The sequence below is a fragment of the Cyprinus carpio genome, chromosome A17 (assembly GCF_018340385.1).
Source record: "Cyprinus carpio isolate SPL01 chromosome A17, ASM1834038v1, whole genome shotgun sequence".
NCBI classification, from domain to species: Eukaryota; Metazoa; Chordata; class Actinopteri; order Cypriniformes; family Cyprinidae; genus Cyprinus; species Cyprinus carpio.
This window is the reverse complement of record NC_056588.1, coordinates 28,478,653-28,501,372: the sequence shown is the minus strand read 5'-3', so window position 1 is coordinate 28,501,372 and position 22,720 is coordinate 28,478,653. Positions and strand designations below refer to the sequence as shown.

At 39.0% G+C, this 22,720-nt stretch overlaps 1 protein-coding gene across 1 annotated transcript; it reads right to left on the bottom strand.

The window, feature by feature from the left end:
• Nucleotides 1-370: 370 nt before the first annotated feature.
• On the bottom strand, nucleotides 371-22,096 carry LOC109078632 (HEAT repeat-containing protein 5A). The gene is given in 50 exon segments (XM_042774586.1): nucleotides 371-1,440; nucleotides 1,638-1,851; nucleotides 2,267-2,418; nucleotides 2,528-2,752; nucleotides 3,025-3,223; nucleotides 3,225-3,298; nucleotides 3,384-3,486; nucleotides 3,489-3,533; nucleotides 4,149-4,276; nucleotides 4,493-4,732; nucleotides 5,355-5,577; nucleotides 5,757-5,837; nucleotides 5,839-5,937; nucleotides 6,224-6,292; nucleotides 8,104-8,282; nucleotides 8,494-8,730; nucleotides 9,129-9,171; nucleotides 9,174-9,310; nucleotides 9,678-9,690; nucleotides 9,693-9,803; nucleotides 9,805-9,825; nucleotides 10,816-10,842; nucleotides 11,586-11,755; nucleotides 11,862-12,051; nucleotides 12,143-12,302; nucleotides 12,381-12,544; nucleotides 12,546-12,572; nucleotides 12,673-12,778; nucleotides 14,231-14,394; nucleotides 14,504-14,521; nucleotides 14,523-14,668; nucleotides 15,047-15,156; nucleotides 15,302-15,372; nucleotides 15,374-15,405; nucleotides 15,596-15,692; nucleotides 15,694-15,749; nucleotides 15,909-16,020; nucleotides 17,117-17,367; nucleotides 18,177-18,216; nucleotides 18,219-18,334; nucleotides 18,428-18,467; nucleotides 18,470-18,637; nucleotides 18,639-18,684; nucleotides 18,939-19,054; nucleotides 19,056-19,093; nucleotides 19,331-19,349; nucleotides 19,352-19,462; nucleotides 19,464-19,505; nucleotides 20,137-20,336; nucleotides 22,030-22,096. Coding segments are annotated over 50 exon segments (5,799 nt in total). The 3' UTR covers nucleotides 371-1,138.
• Between the last annotated feature and the right edge of the window lie 624 nt (nucleotides 22,097-22,720).

Here is a 22,720-nt window from a genome sequence, read left to right as displayed (position 1 = left end):
GCTGCTTGTTTAATATTTTTTTGCTCATGTAAGATTGGTCCATTACATTTAAAGCCTGTCAATGCAAGTGCAAAACAGTTGTGATGAAATAAAATTAGATTTCCATGCATAATTAGAATACAGAAAAAAAATGTAAAAACTATAGTTAAGTACCACATTAACATATGGAAGCGTATTTCTGCGACATTAGAAAAAATATCATGCTTTCGTAAATCATGAGATAAAAGTCAATTATGGTCAAAATGATGACAAATCGATACAAGTTGATATCAGTCAAAAATATGAGTAAAAAGTGACTTAACTATTATGAGTCAAAATTAACATAAAAAAGTTACATTTTAAATGAAGTGAAAATTATGAAGCTCAATTACACAAAAAATACTTTATTACTCAGTTGTAACTTAGTATGTCACAATTTTGACTTACTGTCTCATAATTTTTTTTTATCAAACCATGATTTTATTTTCTTATGTGACAGAAATGGGCTTCCATATGAATGCAATCTGCAGATGTATTCACATATCAATGCAGTGATGCGATGCAAGTATCTGTTTGTAATGCTTTATCATGAATATACATTCAGAACACATGCAACTATCTCTAAGCAACTTAAAATATTTAACATAATTTAAATGTATCATATTTAAATGCACTAAAACTGTATATGTAAAGTCAGCAGATAACTGATTACCAGCAGTGAAGCTGCTGGTCAGGGTTGTGTGCAGCATTGAGAAATTAATGATTTGCATTCTTTATTAAGACACAATCTTACAAAAAACTCTTCTTACAAAAAAAAAAAAAAAATCCTGCTATGTATAACCGAGTTAAAGAGAATCATTCAAGCTTGTTAGCAAGGTAACCATTAAAACTAACAAAAAGTTTATATAAATGGTAGCCATATAAAATTCACTCCCATGGTCCAGCTGTTCTGCTTCTTGTGAAACACACTTCCCCTTGCTTTCTGAGTAAATATGTATTAAGTTCCTCATAGAGGTTAATGCAGTTTTAAAACTGACTACAATTATTAAACAAATTTTAAATTGATTTATCTTTAAAAACAAAGCTGATTACACCACCACCTCAACATTCACTCAGTCATTAAAATCATAATACTCGTATCATATCCAGTCAGGAGAATTCACAGGAAATTGAACTTCAGTTGAATGCTTGGCATGTTTTTGCTAATGACCCGAGTTGTTTGTGCCTTAGTGTTCATGTTCTCCTGGTTGCCCTTGACGGCTGCCTCCAGCCTGGCTTTCATGTGCGGGGCGGAGGCCATCAGCGCTCTGAAGACAGCCGAGTGCTGGGGGCCGATGCGCATGAGGTCTCCCAAGGCAAACTCGTGCAGTGAGCGAGAGGCTGCCGGAGCCGATGCCAAAGCATTCTCATCTAGCAGGAGAGAGATGAGGATGGGCAACAGCACAGCCACCAGTTGTGGACCTGCATGTTTAAAAACATATACTCAGTGCTTGGTGTCCTTATAATATTGAGTCAGATTCTATACAACACTATAATATTTTACTAACAGTATTAAAAAAAAAAAACACATTTATAATCAATGAATTCTTCTTTTTTTTATGATATCATAACTTACAGCTGTTTGGGGCTAAAACTTGTAAACATTTCCAGTCACTTACAGTGAGTTTCATCAGCAGCAAACACTAGTGCTTCCAGGGCTCGGATTGCATCTTGCACGGCCTGTAGCTCTGCTGGGCCTTGCGGACGACTCTTTTCAACCTCCTGCAGTTGTGACACCAGACATCCACCCAGAGCTAGAATAAATGGCCTGGCTACTGGTGCTGGACCTTGGAATAAAAATGATACCAGCAACTGATAACTTCTGCTCAGCACCTACATGGGAAATGGCAAGACATGCAAGAGAAGAATAGTCAACAGTTTTTTTCTTCTTTAGGAATTGGAGCAAAGCTCCTCATTTAAACAGCCAGATACTACTGTTCGAAATGTTTGGGGTCGGTAAGACTGTTTAAAAATGTTTTAAAAGAAGTCTCTTCTGCTTACCAAGGCTGCATCTATTTGATCAAAAATACATTAAAACATTAATACTGTGAAATATTTCAATTTAAAAGAACTTTTTCTATATTAATCATTTTAATGTGTGATTTATTCCTGTTAGGGTAAAGGTTAATTTTCAGCATCATTACTCCAGTCTTCAGTGTCACATAATCCTTCACAAATCATTCTAATATGCTGATTTGCTCTGACCCCAAGTTTTGGGACTGTAGTGTAAAAATCCCTCTTCACTCACCACGGGGTCCTTCGATTCCAGACTGGCTCTGAATATCTGGATGCAGCGTGTCTGCAGGGGCTCCACTGTGGTCACGTCAGCCCTGGCGTACAGCAGGAAGATGGTGAGAGATGTCAACATGGTGACCTAATCTACTCCAGGCTCCATTTTATCTGTCCAAAACAATCCATGAAAAACCAGAGAATGTTCCTCAAATGATTCTATAACATGCTGAAAACACACACAGACAGAGAGTGGTTGATGACAGAGATAGAGCACTACCTGTGTGCCAAGACTCCAAGAGCGTGTGCAGTGCACATCGCAGCAGTTCAGTCCAGGCCCCACGACTCTTCTCAGCTCTGCTCATGGGAGAGGTGAGAACAGTGCGCAAGGCCTGCAGGATGCCTGGTACCAGCTGTCCACTCTCTGCTCCAACAGAGCCCTTCACCGCCTCTCTCAACACCCCCAGCAGCAGATAGAGCACTGTGGGCAGCACTGACACACTGCCTGTGGAGAGAAGAACAAAACACTGTCAGATTTCTGATCATTTATACAATAATAAAAAATAAAAAAAGAGACATTTCATATTAAAGTTTGACAAAATGTTTGATAGAGGACAAAAAACAAACAAACAGTATATTGTTTTATGTGACCTTGTAATAGAATAAGAAAAAGTGTAATTTGTAAATTTAATAAACAAAATGAAAAGTAGGCTGGAGGAATGATTTTCTCATAATCTGAAAGCTGTTATGGCCGCAGTAATTCTCTGGACCTCCTACCCTCTGGTGAACAGATGGAGGGCAGTTCTGAGAGGATGACCAGAGCAGATGTGACGAGTCTACAGTCAGTGTTGCTGAGGGAGCAGGTCTGCCCTCCCCGCCCAGTGGGGCTGCCAGCCAGTTTGGGGCTGAGCTGCGGAAGCTTTCTCACAAGTGTGCAGAGACACAGCTCCAGTGCTCCAAAAACAAGAGACTTAAAAAGGCACCAGGCCGTCAGTGTCCCGCCCCTCACCAAACTCAGGAACAGTTTCCTTCTCTGCTGCACCATCATCAGCTGACCAAATACAGCAAATAAAGATGAATTCAGAGGGTTATTTATGCTTTACACTATTTGAGCCAAAGTAGTTCTTGAGACTTACCCTCTGCACTGTGGCGTTTCTCTTTGACATGCTCCTGAGCAGCACAAACAATCTGTCGCACCAGTTCCAGCACAGCCAGTTGAATGTTGGGAGATTCCCGAGTGTGACTATGAGCCTGTGTAGAACGCTGAGCATCTCCACACCCAGAGCCTATAGAGAAAACACCATACACTTGTCAGGAACACAGAGTGACTAACGAGAAAGACAAACTAGACAAAAACATACTAGACATTAAGTACATGGGAAAAACAAATGCCAAAACACAAATCTCAATGCATTACAGACTTACAGTATTTACAATGGCACAACTTTCAAAACTGTTTTATGGAGTATTTATCTACTGAGGTTTTTTATTTCTGAAACAATTGGTGTGTTGTTGAACAAAAGTATAATCCATTGATTTGTAATTAAAAAATTTAAAAAAAAAATACAAATATACAAATAAGTTACAAAATTACTCAGAAAATACATTAATAACAACAACTCTTATTCTCACCAAGGCTGCATTTATTTGATCAGAAAATAGAATACTAACAGCAATATTGTGAAATTGTGAGATTTTAAAATGCAATTCATTCCTGTGATGGCCAAGTCATCAGTGTTTTATATATATATATATATATATTATATATATATATATCTTAAATACCTGATCATTGCCCACTTTGGAACGGGTCTCTTAATATTTGAAAGCAAATTAAAGATCAAAAGAACAGCATGTATTTGAAATAGAAATCTTTTGATCTGTTTTTGATTATAGAATACCTGATCATTGCCCACTTTGGAACGGGGCCAAGGCACCTCCAATAAGGCCTGCAGAGCCTGAAGACAAGAATCGATGTTTTCCATTTGGTCTCCAGAGTGAGGAGAACACAAAAACTCCACACTGATTCCTGATGGGAAAATTGTATTGAATTGAACATTAAACAAGACTAAAAATATGTTCATCTCAAATCTTTTTTAGTATTTAGGATCCTCATAATCAGCCCATGTAAAATGACTAGAGCAAAATTTGGTTCTCTGAATGACTGAGAGCTAGCTCTGGACACCCTATAAACCTTGAACTACATCCACTTAATGAAACCGGAAATATTCACTGAGATCTGTACCCAGGATTAGGTGGAGGCGGTCAGTGTTGACGTCTTCTGGAGATTTGACACTACTCAATGAGGTAGACTGGCCCATGGAGGTGGGTGTGACCGGTCTGGAGAGGTTGGCAGGTCCCTCGTCCACCATGATGAATCCAGTGCTGTTGAGCCAGAGAGCAGTAGCGTGGAGAATGGTAGCCCAGGCACTGTAATAATGTGGACGGGCCTGTTCCACCGTCTCTGCAGTGTAAAATGAGCCACCTGACAAATAAAGATGCACATACTCACATACAGTAGCTCTAAACAAGATACATAACACAAAATTAAATTAATCATAAAATTAGGGTCTCAGTCCACTTTAAATTTTGTTTAAATGGTAATAAAATAATCTGAATAAATAATCTGAATTACCAATTTAAAAATTAAACTATTATTCAAAAGTTTGGGCTTAGTAATATATATTTTCTATTATTTATTTATTTTATTTATGCATTTATAAAAAACAATTCTATTGTTTAATTTTATTTTTACCTTTACTCAGCAAGGATGCATTAAAGTGATCCAGAGTGACAGTAAAGACACTTGTAAAAATACAAAATAATTCTATTTCAAATAAATGCTGTTCTTTTGAACTATTCATCAAAGAATCCAGAATTTAACAATGGTATGAGTTTAAGAAAGGATTATCTGTTTGGCTAAGTCATGGCCAACAAGGTTGGAAAATCTGTTTGCAAATTGCCATTTTTTTTATATTTATCTGGTTGCACTAGAGGCATTAAGCATTTTTCATAACACTGATATTAAATCTGGAAGTAAAGAATTATATCTACTTATTTTCCATCAGGTAGGTGTCTAATCTGAGAAACAGAGTGTGAGTAGTGACCTGTGGAGGGGAGTTGACTGGAGTATTGTGAGGGCAGGGTGAGCAGGGCATGGTCCTGAAGGGCAGCCAGCCACAGGCGGCTCAGGGTTGCAAGATCAGTCTGGACCAGTTTGAGCAAACCAGCCCCTGCTGGACCTGTAGTCCCAGCCTCATCATTCTGCTGCTGAAGAAGGCTGCCTGGACTCTCTCTCTGCCTGGAGCCCTGTACCGCTGTGATATACACCTGTACAGACACATAGATTTACTCAGACGCAGGTGAGATTAAAGTTTTCTTTTCAAAAAAAGATGTACCAAAAGTGTGGCCATTGTACTTTATATACCATCATACTGCCCATCCCTAGAATTAAATAATGGCCAGACGTAGAGGTACTGCTTTAATATTTGTGTGATGGTGTTCAGTACCTCTGCCCAGGCTTTGAGCACAGCCAGCGTCTCCATGGTGAAGGTGCTTTCATTATAGAGCTGACTGGAAACTTCTCTCCCCCACCTGAACTTTGGCGAGAGAGGAAGCCAGAAGCTGATGTACCCTTCTCAGGTCACGCAGGTCGCTGATGACCCCACTGGCGATCCATGCACTGCAAACCTGAACACCAACAAAAGAAACTAGGTCAAGTGAACCCACGTGAACTCGAGGTATTTGTAAACAAGCATGAAGCGGGTTCAACTGGTTAAAAACATTGTGTAAAGGATTGTTTTGGAAATTTTAATGCTAAAAAAAGGAACATATTTGGGATGCCCAATTGACCCGTGACAAATATGACTCAAGATTCGAAACAGTGTGTTGGGTTACATGGTATTTGCTGGTAAACGCAAAAACAGAAAAGTAATTATTATAGATAATAATGCTTAAGTTCATTAAATAGGACCACCTGGCAGGCTTTGGCAGTCACATTCGGAGGGGCGTCCACATGGAAGGCAGGTCTGAGTGCAGCTCCAACCTACAACATCAAACAACATTTAGTATTTAAACCAGTCCAATCAGAAGTTTGGGAGGTTTCTCATAGCCTTAGAGATCTTCTGATCTAAAAGTTTATGCTAAAATAAGTTTTGTAAGATAAGATAAGTTGTGCCTATGTTTGGATGTCTATACAAAACTTTCATTTAAATAAAAAACAAGAACGTGAATGAGTCAATAAGTGCCCATAATATACTGTTCCAAGGATGCATTTCATGATAGAGGCTGGGAGAATGGCAATATAAAATATAGCTTTGATGCTGCATAATTCCAATACCTCCATTTGTGCCATTTCATAGTTTTGATATTAATTTAAATTGTGGAAAATAAAAATAAAGTGTTTAGAACTTTTACTTCAATGTATACATTACCGGTAATTAAATGCAACATAAATGTAAATTTAGTTTTAAAAATATGATTCACACTCTGTACATACACTTCCATTCAAATTTGAGTCATGTTTATTTTTTAAAGAATATAACACTTCTATTCAGCAAAGACGCATTAATTCAAAAGTGACAGTAAAGACTTTTCAAATCAATTTCAAGTAATTGCTGTTCTTTTTCCACAAAAAGCACCTGCTATTTTTGTGCATCAACATCAATAATAAAAATAAATATTTCTTGAGTACCAAATTAACATATTAGAATGATTTCTGAAGCATCATGTGAAACTGTATATTATTATTTTAAAACAAAAAACAGTTATTTCTGTTTTACTGAATTTTTTATCAAATAAATGCAGCCTTGGTGAACAAAAGAGACATTTTAAAAACATCTTACTGTCCCTAAACTTTTGAACATTACTGTACTTTTTATTGTCCAGTCTTTTTATATACTATACAAGACTGATGGCCTACAACCAAACTCGACTGTGTAATTTTATTAAGCATAATTAAGCGTACAACATTCTAGCACGATACTGAAGATGTTTCACGTCACTGTTTGAAATGAGGACCCCACGCTAAGCCCACAGATAACCTAATGTAGTGTAAGTGATACAGGCTCTCACATTCATGCACACAGACATGCACATGCACTTAGTAACAAGAGACTGATCAACAAGCTCAGGTACTTCTGGGGGGTTCTAAGAATAACAGCTGAGAGATTTTCTGTACAGCTCAGAACATAAAGTTCAAATATTCAAGCATCCTCTAGTTTAACGGGCAGTCTTCAAAAGTTATAAACAACTAGTGATGCAACAAAATAACTTCTTGGCAAAAACCTAAAGTTCTCATAACGTTAGTCTGCAAACCTGAAACTGAAAAAGCTATATTTGTGCCTATAACTAATAAATTAATAATAATTCAAATTGAATAATAATAATGATAATTCAATTAAATGTTCATTTTGAATTAGATTTTTTTTTTTAAGTACAAAATTAAATTAACTTCCTATAAAATAACATATAATATTACAAGCATATTACAAAATAACATATAATATTATAATAAGTTGGGGTTTCTGTTGATATTTTCCATCAATCTTCAGAAGTGGTATGTTTCGGAAATTTCAGCACAATCAATCAATCAATAAAAATATGATAATTAAAAAAAGAATCCAGACATAAAAATAAATGAATAGTTTGCAGGGGCCTGCTTCCTACAATTACATTTGCAATAAGGATCATTTACTCAAAGGCATTTAGGAAATATCCTATTTAATTGAGTTGCCAATCAATGTTCATGTTTGTTCTAGACAAGCAATTTCTTTCTTTCAACATTTTTCTGGGCATATGAAAGTGTGCATAGTTGATTTTAAGACTGTGGCTCAATAGTACTAAGTTCTTGCTCACATTGGCTTGATACTGTTCCAGAATGACATGTCCAGGGAACTCAGGCTCTGGCACATTGGAGAATTTCCGGATAATGACCAGCAGTGTTTGTAAACCAGCCAGTCGGAGCTGATCGCTGTGGTCTGTGGCTGCCATGAACGCCATGCGGATGAGGTCCGCCAAGTGGAGAACCAGGAAATCTGAGAGACAGGAAGGGGTTGCTGATATTAACAGTGTTAAAACATGTATATAAATCACCCCAGAAGGTGGCGCTAAGATCCAGTGATTTACTGAACACATCAAGAAAGACATCCCAGTATACAGAGTTTCAGCAATACACTAAAGCAATTTGGATAAGAATGGAAATAAAATAAATAAAATTCTAACACAACAGAAGTGATGTGTCCTAACCTGCAGATTCATGTAAATGCTGTTCTTGAGCAAGTGCCATGTTGAAGTGAGCACTGTTTCCGTTCTCACACTGTGCTATTATACGACACACACACTCCATGGAAAACACACGAGTGGACCAGCGCAGGTTACTGAAGGGGCCGCTGGATTCAGACTTTGCGTGGAATGCAGAGGAGTCATCATATCGATCTCCATCCTCCTCCTGTTGCGTCTCTACAGCAGCAGCTGCAGCGGAGTCTTCAGAATAAGACCATGAAAAACTAAATACTCAAAGGATGCAACTCTTTGCAAGTCAAACTAACAAAACACTAAAGGAATTAAAACAAAAGGAATTTGTCATGAGCCTGTACACAAAGTTCACAACATTTTAAGCCAATCCCAAGGCCTTTTCACTTGTCAGGTGAGTTGTTGTTTTTTTTGTACACAAAAAAATGTGAATAAGTAGAGCACGTTTTGCTTTTGTTCAAATATGTGCACTTTTCTCAGAGACTAAAACAAATTTCCAGTGTTCTTTGTGTGAATAGGATTAACACATCTTTTACTCAAGATACAGGAGATAAAACGTCCTGGGATGAAAAATTAAGCTTATTTTATTCTCATCATATTCTGCTCAAAGAGCTAAGATTGAAGCCCACCTGCAGAGGCAGAGAGCACGTCTTTGCAGAGTTTACAGCCAGTGGGGCCAGGTTACCCTCAGCAGCCGAGCTCATCATGTGGACTAGCGTCTCCTGAATGTCTCGGCACAGGCACGGGTCAGACTCCCTGTCCAGCAGACTGAACAAAGCTCCCTCCAATCCCACCTCCTTAATAGTGACATCTGCAGGATCAACAATAATCATTTAACATACAGCCCACATTGTGACATATATATTGCAACAAATGACGTTTTGCTTGAAATGTGTGCTTGATATATTATGATGGGAAGTCGTGGCCTAATGGTTAGAGATTCTGACTTGTAACCCAAAGGTCACAGGTTTGAGAATTGTAGGTGGGGGGAGTGAATGTACAGCACTCTCTTCCACCCTCAATACTACATCTAAGATGAGACCTTGAGCAAGGCAACGAACCCCCAACTGCTTCCCCTTGGATGGTTTAAAATGCAGAGCACAAATTCTACGGGACATAATTTTTTGCTACACGTCACTTTCACTTCATGTTGTGCAGTGGGGGCGATGCTGACTCACCCAATTGTGTGTTGTGTCTCTGCGTGGTAGCTCTTTAACCAGAGCAACTGCGTGCTCCGATACCTCCACTGCTTCCCTCTGAGCCAGCTGTCTCAGGCAGGCCACAACCGCACGCCTCAGAGACAGTGTACGAACTGCACAGGTTTATCTGGACATGCACAAATATTACACATGAAATTAAAAGTAACATAAGATCTTGATATTAATATGGTCTTACGATTACAAATGATGAGCTGTGAATCAAGTGAGGTCTTGTGAAATAGAAAAATGTATCTGAGACATTGGAGCTGGGTGGTATAACAAAATAAATATTTAAAATAATTAAATAAAAACTTGTAATGGTTGAAATTATTTAACCATACAGCACACCTCTGATATAATATATAAACCATAATAGTTCAGACTGAGAGCAAGTAGATGAATTCAGAAACTGAGCACAACATAATCCAGACAAAAGTGCAAAAAACAATTCAGCAGACAGCTGCGTTCACATCAAAGTTAGTTTAGTTATGTCAAAAAGATCCCACACAAACGCTCTTTCAGTGTAGAGAAGGACAGAGGGAGAGAAGAAAGGGACAGCAGGGCTACTGTCAAGGCTTGTTTTGAGCTTTAAATGATGTGACAAGCGATCTGTTTGCAAAGAATAGAACTATAAATCAAACCATTTAAAAATAGAGCATGGAAAACAAAGTATGTTTTTTCTCAATCACTGTCTAACAATGTCTAAACTTGTGTGTGTGTGTGCGGCTGTGTGAGGAATAGAGAGAGAGAAAGCAATGGACTGAAGCTCTCATAGTAATAAAGCTAATTGCTTGAATTGGCATGAGGCCACAGCTGTGGATGTGAATGTCGTGTACTGTGTGTGGGTGGTCAGTGTTAGAAGCCTTTACAGAAAAGAACAAGCCAAGCAAACCTAATCCTTGGCATTAACCCTGCAGTTAGATGCAGTGACACTGTCTGCTCATGCTCAAAACCAGATCCTTCTCGAGTTAGTTTCACACTGGGAAAAATGAGAGGACGACAACAGAGCATAATTATACAGAGAGAGACGCAAGAGAAAGAAGGGAATATGAAGTGCAAACAAAGGGAAGGGAAGGGAATAAAGTGGCCTGACAGCAGAGAGACAGACAAAACCTACCAACAAAGAATAATCCAATAAGACTTCCTGTACAAGAAAGCAGAAAACAGCACTGTCACTACAGATGAGGGCAAAGCCAGGTCTGTGAACACTCACTCACCTCTTCCATTTCATTTCATTTCATATATCATTATATATATATATATATATATATTATATATATATATATATATTATATATATATTATATCATTCTTTTTAATTACTGGTTATATTTCAACAATATATCAATAATATATTTATTATAATTATTGGTTACCTGCCATAAAATTAATAATTAATACCTTGTAAACATCTTCCAGGATATTAAAAACTACTATTCCTTTACAGAAAATGTCTTCTCAAACCACCTGCCTAAACCAAACTGAAATTCTCCTTCTACATAAACCTAAATAAAACACTGTAACGATTAAAGACAACTTGAAGAAACATAAAAAAAAATAAGTATATTTCCTTGGTTGAGTGCATAATTCATTGTTAGTTTAAATTTAAAAATTAAAAATCTTTCATAACCTTTAATTTCTATTTATCAACCTTAGACCCTACTTTACTTTTTTGCTGATAACTCAAGCTGCTTGGGGTTGAAAAATAATATTAACCAATTATATAACAGCCTAATATTTCACACTTCAATCAAATTCTGGTCAAACAAACTTTATTTGTTCACTGTGTGTAATTTATCAGAAATCTGTTCGGTTAAATGTTTTGTGAATGCAGTTAAATGTCTGTTGTTCAGCATGATTGTGAGTGTTAAGTGCATTGATGACGTACACAGAGGCTGGGCACCAGGCTGGCCAGATTGACAAAGCCTGGCGCAAACATGTGCAGCTGCTGGAGGCAAGAGATCGCCTGGGCCTGGACCAGACAGTCCTGACTGTCCTGCATCACAGCACAGCCCACCAAACACGAGGTCCTCACTGCACACACACCTGCACCCTCACCTGGGGACAGTTTACATTAAATGAGCAGAGAGAAGAGAGTGTGTAAAGGTCTCACCTGCATGATGACAATGTGTGTGTGTGGTTATGGGTAAATAAATGTAAGCACCTTGCAGATCCGGCCCCATGGAGGTGATGAGGGCGTTAAAGCAGCGGCCCAAGCTTTGCTGTACCTCCACATGCGTGTGTGGCGTTGAGAGCAGCAAACGTAGCACCAGATTAAAACTAGCCTCCAAGTGACTGTGGTACAAAGGACCAGCTAGATCCACAACCATGGAAAGAGCGTGGAGAGACCACATCTGCATACATGCAAATAGTTCACTGAAAGGTTAGTGCATGGTCTTCTTTAATTTTTTATAGCGATAATAAACAGTCATGTGGTCTTTGAACCTGAACTTCAGGTGAGGTGCTGTCCTGGGACAGGGTGAACAGGACCCCAACGCAGGTACTAAGGTACTGAGGGGAGCTTATCCCACCCAGGTAACGGTATACAGCGCCGAGTGCCAAAGCATGACCTGTGCGTGTGATGGCATCCCTCGCTGTCTTCAGTCTAAAACACATTTACATTCATTTCAGAATAGTTTCAAAACCATATTCTTTTTTTACACTCAACTTGTCATGCACTCACTTGTCAAAGCTCATAAGTGTGATGGAAACGGTGAAATTGGGGTCATTAAGAACTTGCACAAGCCTGGCTAAACCCTCCGCAGCCATGCAGCGCAAGAGAGGGTTTGGGCCCTCTAGCGCCCCTAATAGGAGAGACAGTGCTGGTCTTTGAACCTCGTCTGACCCCCAGTTCCCTCCGACTTGATGCCAAACACTATATGGCAAAAAAAGATGGGGGAGAGAGAAGCGCAAAGTGGCTTTACATGGTGTGAATGCAGTGGTTTTAAATGGTTACTTTTTAAATTGCTTCTTACCTTCAAAGTGCAGCAGAAAGCAGCAGCTACATGGATTTGAACAGTCTGCTGCCGGGCTCCTTTAAGCTGACGCACAAACTCACAGAACTGCTCTAGGATCTGAGCCCTGAGACAGGAAATACAACAGATGTACCGTTCAGCTACTGTTATATCTTATTTTCCCTAGGGATGCATTATATGTATGTACCAGTTTATTAGCCAATATTACAGACTTTGTTGCTATTGGATATATTTTGGGCCAAACTGAATAAATGACAAATGACAAATTAAACTCTTAAACCACTAATAATTTAAGTGAGTATTAGATGATGCAATGACAAATTAAACTCTTAAACCACTAATATTAAATAACACTGTTAAACAATCTTAAAATAAATATCCATACTGTACATTATTAATGTTTTGGATGCCCAAATGTACTTCTAATTACTGATGTTTGGCTTTTAGCGTTCCTTCGTGGTAAATGTTTTGCACTGTGAGGCCTATTCATTTTCATTCATATTCATCCACAAAGACCTAAACTAAAAGAAAATAAGTGAAAACATTTTTTTTTTTTTTTTTTGGTGCAAATGCATTTTTGCTGAGTATGTAATTCACTAGATAACTGAAAAAGGCATTGTCATGTGGTTTATAAAAAATATAATAAACTATTTTTCATTGAAAAAAACATGATTAAAGCATACTGACTAAAGTCATTCATCTATCCATTGTATTTCAAAAAAATTAATATGTGATTTCAAAGCTGTTCTTCTCTAAAAATCCTCTTTAAAAACAGATGGTAAAATTGTACAAACTGTAAAAAATCCAGATTCCAAAAGTGTGTTGTCTTTGTTGCAACTTCTAACAAAAAAAAAACAAACATTAAAAATAATCTAGACAAGCTGCTAGTGGGATGAAAGATTGCACTGCAAGTGGACCGATGGCCCCATATGATCAGTATAATTTTCTCTCCACTGCTATGTTTAATAATGCATGGGACATGGCCAGAACAGCCCCCAATTATGCAAATGCATGCAGAAGTCGGGATGTAAATTTGGCTATGCTGCATAAGAAAGTGCTTCAAAAAGTCTCTAGACCTCATAAGGGCCAGTTCCCCACAAGCATTCACTATCAGTAAAAGTATCAGTTACTCCTAACAATTTGAAAACTTTAAAAGGATATTGTAGTTTAGACATTAGTACATTCACATTTTAGTGAATGTAACATCAAACAAACTACATAAATCATTTTACAAACTGGAATGCACCATTAGCACCATCACTATAGAGTTGAGGGAAACAAAACTAGTAAATAGCCAACTTCATCTGAGAATTTTCTGTTTAGCTATTCATCATCATTCATTCATTACCTGTTCCATTTGCAGATGTGAAGCATTATGAAGCGTACTGCTTGAACAAAGGTCCTATATAAAGGAACTAATTGAACTGAAGTGTTTTCTTTCAAATGAATTGAACTAAAAGCACTCCAAACAAAAAGCAAGAGCATACAAATGAATGACAGAAACCACGAAACTCAAGCACCCCTCTGAAAGGAGTCTCTGTGGAGACAGTGGACGTACTTCTGCTGAATTCCCAGGTGGGGGAAAATCACCCCAAACAGCTTGACAGCTGCTGCTGCTAAAGCAGAGCCTGGAGGGAGAGGGGTAGGAACTTCCTGGGCTTTCTCAAAGATGGTAAATGGGTCATATTCTAATGTCCCACCTCCTGAACCACCACAATGGAGCTTTAAAACAGACAGAAAAGCAATGAGATTTCAAAATGAAGTGTGCAGTAACTAGCATTGACTGCACATTAACAAGGCTATTTCCTTGATGATTAGGCTGTGATCTGACCTGTTCCTCTATGTAGTGGCTGACCCACATCCTGCAGTGCAGGGCCCAGCAGTGCCAGGTCTTGTCTGTAGCACAGGGAGGGCAGCAGGTTCAGCTCAGCACATGTTGTGATTTCTGGCCCGGTCAGATCGTTCAGCAGCTGCTTCAACACCATGCCAAAGCTCTCTGAGCCAACAAACCCAACCACACATAAAACAAATAATACATATTTGGGTAATCAAACAGTCCAATTTTCATACACTACTGTGGGATATGAAAATAAGTATCCTATACAGCTCTCTTAAATTTCAAAGCGTAATAAAAATGACTTAAAAGTACTGTTTCTTTAGCACATTTCACTTGAATACCATGGTAATGACCACTCAACAAGTAAGGGATAATGTGCAGTCAGCCAGCCATTTTCACAAAACTAAACCCTGACAGGGTGATTTCTGCTGTAATTCTGACAATTCAAACTTTTGTATTAACACAAACTGTGAGCCCTGATTAAAAAGCAGAAAACATCAGCACATGATCTAGTTTATCATTTCAGAATTTGCTTACCTTCATATCTTTTAGGCTGAAGCATTGTGAGGATCTCATACACTCTCAATCTAAAGACAGTGGCTGCATTTTTGATCTGGTTCCATAGGATTTAAATGAGAGAGGGCAGCCTAAAAAGAGTTGTATGTCAAATATTTGTCAATCAACATCCTGTTTGACATTACATCTGCATTCTGCAATGCTTTAAAAGGCATTTATAACTTGAAAAATAAATTCAAGGTGCTATTTTCATTTTTTAAGCTAAAAAAGATATACTCACTGATTGAGCAGGCCACTGCACAGGACAAGAGAGGAAACAAACGACTTAAGACATCATCGGTCAGCAGGGTCTTTGCAGTGCACCACTAGACTCTTCAGTGCTATAAAGAAATGACACAAGATATGAAGACTAACATCCTGTTTATTCCTATATGCAGTCAACACAGCAAAGAACCTAAAGCAAAGTTTATTACTATGATTGTAAGGGAGTATATCAGCAGATGGACTTATGCATGAAAAAAAAGAGAAAAGAAGAGACATAACGTGAGAAGATTCTAAAACGACCCTCACCGCACAGTGCTCCTGCTCGCCCCTCCAGGGTCACCTGCCAGGTGAAAGAGTCTCCACGCCGCAGCTCATTCTCCACACCCTTCACAGACAGTGGGAAGGGCACATTTCCATAGCAACAGCAATCGAGGTAAGTGATGCTCCATTACAGTCGGTCCTTGAATAAAAAGATACCAGAAAGATCAAAAAGGAGGTTAAAAAAACATATATCTGAAAACAGAAAAATAAACTAGCACACTTGGTTGTTACAATATCCGGCATTATCTTGTCTATGTTGGGGATACTGAAGATCACAAACCAGTAAACTGGTTCATACCCAGTGTGGAGAGGGCACTGAGCAGCAGCCAACATCCTCGAGTGCGTTGGATGGAGATTCTGCTGTTCTGCTGAGTTGCAGAGCGCAGCAGATCTTCTGCCAAGGTCATCACCTGATCTGCAACCAGTCCAGAGGAATGAAGAAAAATAATAACCATACACGATACTAATAACATTTACAGTCACATTGAAAAACACATTGTAACACAAAAAAAAAAAGAAAAGGATTAGTAAACATTTCTTCCCAGCAACACAAGATTTCTTCATGAATTCCAACTGAGAGAATAAAGCTCTTTTCCTTAATGGATAGTTCACCCAAAAATGCTAATTCTGTCATCATACACTCATCTGCATTTCAACTTTATTTCTTTTTAGAAAATAAAAAACATATATTTTAAGAAATGGTATTTGTTCATTTTTGTCAGTGGTCACCAAAACAGTTTAGTGACAAGTGTTCCTTAAATGAGTGTTGTCAAAATACTGGTTTTTCAATACTGAAATATTTGAAACTGTTTTAATACTCTTTTTTTCGCAGTATCGATCAATGATACCAAATGTGCAAACACCACTGTATACAAACCACCATGTTCTGCAGAAGAAAGGAACACTACTCCTACATCCTACGTTTATCTGCTGGAACACCACTCTCATGAACGCGCATAAGCAGTTAGTGGAAGCTAGAGATTACGATTTATAAAGTTTTAAAATATGGTTATTTTTCTTAAACAAATGCATCACTTTGCTTCAGAAGGCCCCCAAAGTCATGTGGAGTATGATGGACAGATGCACTTTTTGGGGCTTCAAAATCTTGACTAACCATCACTGCAATTATAAAGCTTGGAAGAGCCAGGACATTTTTTAATATAACTCTGATGTGCATTTTGTCTGAAAGAAGTCCTATATACACCCTAGAACAGCTTTGAGGGTGATAAATCATGGGGTAATTTTCATGGGTAATTTCATTTTTGGGCATGAACATCCCTTAAAGGTTTACAATGTTTCATCTTTGTGGTATGCAATACGAAATAATACATGGTGGAAACACCAAAGGGATGACATTGCTGTTAAAAGGAGCAAGTCATCCATTTCAAAATTAAGTCATTAATTTTCAGTTTCTCAATGTTCAAAAAACAAAACTTACTGTAACAAACTTACTGTGAGCTTTAAAAGGAGGCATAGGACACATATAGACACAAATCTCATTCATACCTTGCCCTTAGAGTGTGATACTCCTAGCGGACAGAGCTGTATGGCTCCCAGCAGAGCTGCGATGGCAGCACTGTACCCTGCCACAGCCTCTGGGCATGACTTCAGGGCATTTAGCCTCTCTGCACAGCGGTCTAGCAACACTGCCACCTGAGCAGGCATCCCTACGGCAACACACCGCAGGCACCAGGCGGCGGCCAGCCGAGCAGATGCGCTGGGGTGAAGAAGAACAGAGATCACAGTGTCCAACATTCCTGTCAGAAAAACAAAACAAAGAAACTATTGGAACTTGCAGTTTTTAGTAAAGTTCAAGGCATCCGAGATGACAGTGTGAGCTCTTTCTGAATTGTTTTTAAAGACGGTGTCACTGAAGCAGAATGGATGTGTTGATTCTGCAGCTGTAGGCACTTTTTCTGCTCTCTCCTTCCTTCTTCCTCCATCCGGCCTTATTGTGACACATCCATTAAAGAGCAGACACACTGACACAAAATCTATGAGATACAGCTATAGACACCTGAAAAACATCTTTCTTTCCTTTGATCCTGGTTCAAACTTCAGTATAAGGCCACAAAAAATGTGTTATGTTAGGACAGGGATGTTGTCTATACCTGTTCTATTGACAAAAAATATTACAGCTATTTTTGAAATTACTGCAACCCCGTAACCAATATTTGTCTCCCAGAATATTTTTTACCCTTTATGATGCCATTTGTTTCTAACCATTTAATATCTAACATCCTGTCCATCCCCATACTTAAAATTCATTGGCATGAACAGAATATAGATTTGCATATACAAAAACTTACTATCCCAAAGCTTTTGAACATTAGTGTACATCAATGGTAAAAAAAAAACTACATAAAACAAAAATAAATAAATAAAAACAAAGAACACAGAGGGGCACATGTTGTCATTACATTTGACTGACATTTTTCATCACCACAGCCACTAAAGCATGGAAAAAAGAGGTGCTTAAACCGTACCCTCCATGGAGTATCTAAACATCCTTTAGAAAGTGTTTAATGGAGTGCCCAGAGTTCGTTGGTTAATAATGCATGACAACCTATGCTGGTGTCCTGCAGCAGTGGGTGCGGCAGTGGAGCTCAAAGTCCTGTAGCAGACTGCCCAGCTCAAAGAGTGCACACACAAGCACATGCTGACTAGCTGCGACTTCCGCAGGGCTCACACGTGTCTCCATGTTCCCCTCATGAAGAGCAGCATCTGACAGGAACACAGGGATACAATTAAGAAATGACAACTCAAATATCCAACGAAACCTAAATATTCACCCTTGGCCGAGTTTTTCTTACCCACAAACCCTCTTCTGTTTGCTGATCAATTGACAGATCCTCTTTTGGCAGCTGCGATTTGGGCCTTCTCCCCCAGCAAAGTGCCAACAGTGGCCCGCAGTATGAAGGAGACACAGCAGCGGCAGGACAACAGCATCTGCTGGGTTATTGCGTCACCCTGTGCGTGAGACACCCACACCATGAAAAGAGAAAGAAGACAGGAGAAGTGGTTCTCCCAGCCATGCGCCACCCAGAATGGACACAAACACCACACATGTCTGTTTAAGAGAGAGAACATGTGGTATTCATGTTAAATTACTAAACTGAAATGGATCAAATAAATGCATATAAAAAAAAAAAAACATTTTTTTTTTGCATAACAGATAACTGATACATAAATAGAGGCAGAAATACATTTCTTCTGATATTATATAACCTTCATTTGTTCTTTTTTTTTAACACTAGACATAAAGCCAGTCATGCTGTGACTAAAACACAAATATTCAGATCAGGATTGTAGGAGGGTGGGTGACCTTGTGATGCCCACGCGCACGTCTCTGCTGACTGAGCTGGTTCCTTTCAACATGTCTCCACTGGCCCGCAGGAGGCCGGCTCCACCCCGCAGGAAACCAGAACTCAGCAGCTCCATCACCCTCCTCCAGGGAGTTGCGCTTGGAGCCTGGCCTCGGAGCTGAGAGCAAAGCCACAGGAACAGGGGAGGAAGAATGAAAAGAAGAGACACGTGAGAGAGAGTGTGAGCGGATAAAAAATAGAACAGAAGGAATCGAGTGGGAGTGTATGTGTGTGTGCAGTATGTGGGTGAGAGAGGAGAGGAGGGAATGATTTCATCTCCATGATCTCCATGGGTAAATGATCACTCAGTGTCCTCTGAGGAAGTTACTGAGATTACTGAATGAAATCCACCCACCTATGGCCTGTCTGGGGCTCCAGTGCCGATGCTAATAAAAGTGCCAAGCAGTTTTGAGACAGCGACTCGGACATCATAGTTTGAGCCCTCGAAGGCCCGGAAACAAAGAGTGGCCACATTCTCCAGCTCTGTGGGACCACAGGAAGACAGCCTCTCTCTGGAGCTCCAGAAGACACTGTCAAAAAAGAAAATAGTTCATTTCACAACTTCAAGATTCTAAGCTAAAAACGGAAAAAGCAAAAAATACACTGGGGATTATAGTAATATTTGAAATATTCAGGGGAATTTTCGCCACTTCTCATCACAACAAAGACACATCAAACTCCACACTACCAAAAATAACACTGATGATAATACAAATAAAAATAATAATAATAATAACACTAATTCACATCACAAATTGATAATGATTCTCTGGGAAGACTTGAACAAAAACTAAAAACAAAATATGATTTTCAAATTAGCTTTTGTTTGGAAGAAAATGAAGAGAAATTCTATTAATCTTATAATTTTGTTTATTAAATGAAGAAGAGTAAGTGTTTTACACTACTTCCTCTATAGCTAGAAATACTACAATAACATTTAGGATCCATATTTTAATTATATTGTGATATTTGTGAGAATATAATAACGTAATAAGAATATTATAAACTGAATTGTGGTCGATATAAACATCTGTTAAAAAGAAAGAAAGAACAAAATGTGGATTTTGCCTTCAGTCAACTGTGATACATGTTTGACAAAAGATGATTATTAACTTTTGATATATGATTTGTAACTGAGGCATGTGGTTGTGTATCCAGTACCTTTGTGGCAGCACAGCGCACACCCATGGAGCGGTCGGTGAGACATGGGCGAGCAGCTTTATAGATGATGTCTCTGTGACAGGACACAGCACTCACACCTAAACCCTTCAGAATCCTCTCAATACACAGCATGATCTCACAGCGGCCCTGAGACTGGACAAAATAAAACATAAGCACACATTTATTACAGCTACGGTCTTCTACAATATAAAAATATCTCTAATCCATTTTTCAAAAAGTGCCCATCCCTAGTTCTCTGTGATATTCTGGTTTCCCCATATACGACTCGGGGCCCCCCTCCTATAATTTTAAGTCTATTTTGCCTGTTTTATAACTGTGACAGTTAATGGAATTTCTTAGAAAAGTAATAGCATGTCTATAATTAATGTCTAAAAAAAGTGCACACTGATTTTTAGAGTTTTGTCTTTAACCTTTAGTAGAAATAGAATTTATAGAAATTATTTAAAACACACACTACCATTTAAAAAACTGGGGTCAGTGTGTGTGTGTGTTTTTTAAAGAAATAAAAAAAAAAGACACAGTAAAGACTTTTACACTGTTACAAAATAACCTATTTGAAATAAATGCTATTCTTTTTAACTTTTCATTCAACAAAAATTTCCACTAAAATATTAAATAATACAAGTGTTTTTCAAAATACAATGATGGTAAGATAAATCCTAATTTATGTTTCTTCAAATCAGCATTTTAGAATGACTTTTCAAAAGATCATGGTGACGCTTAAGACAAGTCAAAGTTTCCCATAACTGAAATAAATGTAATTTTCGAATATATTAATTTTAGAAAAAGAATCATTTTAAATTGTAATAATATTTCATAATATTACTGGTTTTACTGTATTGCAGCCTTGGTGAGCATAACAGGCTTCTATCAAAAACATTAAAGTCCACCCCCCCCCACGTGAAACAGAAGTTGTGATTGTCCTTTCTTCCTTATTGTGACATATATCCGAGTGAAACAGCTTCTTGAACACTTGATTTGACCATCAGACATTGATTGGATCACTGGATCACTGTCATTTGCTATTGCTGTGATCTCATGTGAATGACGGGTTGCTGGAGGAGTGAGATTATTGGTCCATGTTCATCAGAGAAGAGAAAGAGATGCCATTGCAAGGGAGTGGAAGTTGATAAAAGATTATGAGGGCATATGAATAAAAAAAGAATTATAATGTGCACAGATAAATCATTTATAAAAAACACTACAATCATAAGAATTTCCTGACCCAAAAACTTTCAACGGTAGTGTATTCCATCAGCTAATTGACAAGTTCTAAGCATTTTGTGATGGTCATAATAAAAAAATACTGCATGTGATGATTCAAAACACCTGAATCACCTGTTTGACCTCAAAACTATGTGTCAAAAAGGCATGATTTTTTTCAGAGTAGGGAGTACAGTCACATCCCTGTGTGTTTTGTAAATCACATACTGGTGTGTGCCACACGTTACCTCTGCGCTCTTCATTGCTTTTCAGAAGGTTTGCCATGGTTTCTTTAAAACGAGTTGATGAGCAGTCGCCCCAGTTTGCTCATACAGCACACACCAAACAGGCCGCACGGCCTGCCCTGGTAGGGAGCAATAGAGTAACTCACTGGCAAGTGACCAAGCTGAAGCCCATCTGTAGTGCGGGCAGTGGGTGTGCGTGATGCATGTGTGGGTACGTAGGGGGCTCCTAGATTTATGACACTCACAGTCATTGGTAGGCAGGAAGCTGGGCGAGTCATCCTTTGCTACGGATGATGTCCATGCAAGCCGGTCCACAGTGTAGGCTGGAGTGTGAGGGAGTCGCCCACCACTCGGTACACCACGCCCCAGACATTGTGCCAGCAGCAATCGCGTCGGGGGAGGCCAGGAGAAACTCGTCAGGTACCGTCGTCAGCTGCTCTCAACAGGTGCTTCTGGTTCTGTTTCACATTGGCCTGCCCACACAGATCCATGCCGACTTACTGCGGTTAGCTGAGGGCCCGTCTCTTTAATTGGGTTTCGTTCGTGGCACTTTAAACCAATGAGAAAAAACAGACAGATAGATCACTAGTTCATTCCAGCTGCGAGACAGCCGGTGGAAGGCAAGACAAATAATCAGGGAGTCTGTTCAAAGAGGCCTGCTTGTGTTTTGTGTTCGAAAGAGAGAGAGGAGCGAGAATCAGAGTGAAGAGAGAAGAGACAAGAGCGAAAGAGAGAGAAGTAGAGAGAGAGAGAGACGAGAGGAAGAGAGAGAAAAGAGGAGGAGAGAGGAGAGAGAGAGAGACCGAGAGAGACACAGAAGTGTTTCTCTTAAACAGAGAGCTTATTGTCAGCGCCCTCAGCTTCACCCGGGCTGTGCAGGGAGTATTTTCTTGAGGAAACAATCCAGCCACTCGAAGACAAACTCAGCCCTCTGGTGCTCCTTTAGCTGATTGCAAAGGCTTCCTCGTGTCAGCAATAAACTATGAGACCTGCTCCATCTTCTGTCTCTTTCTTGCGCTCCAGCTTTTCACCTGAGACCTCGACCGCAGCGCCCCTCACATTCCAGACACCTTCATCCTCCCTGAAATAAACCACAAGTTCACATGTGGCAAGGG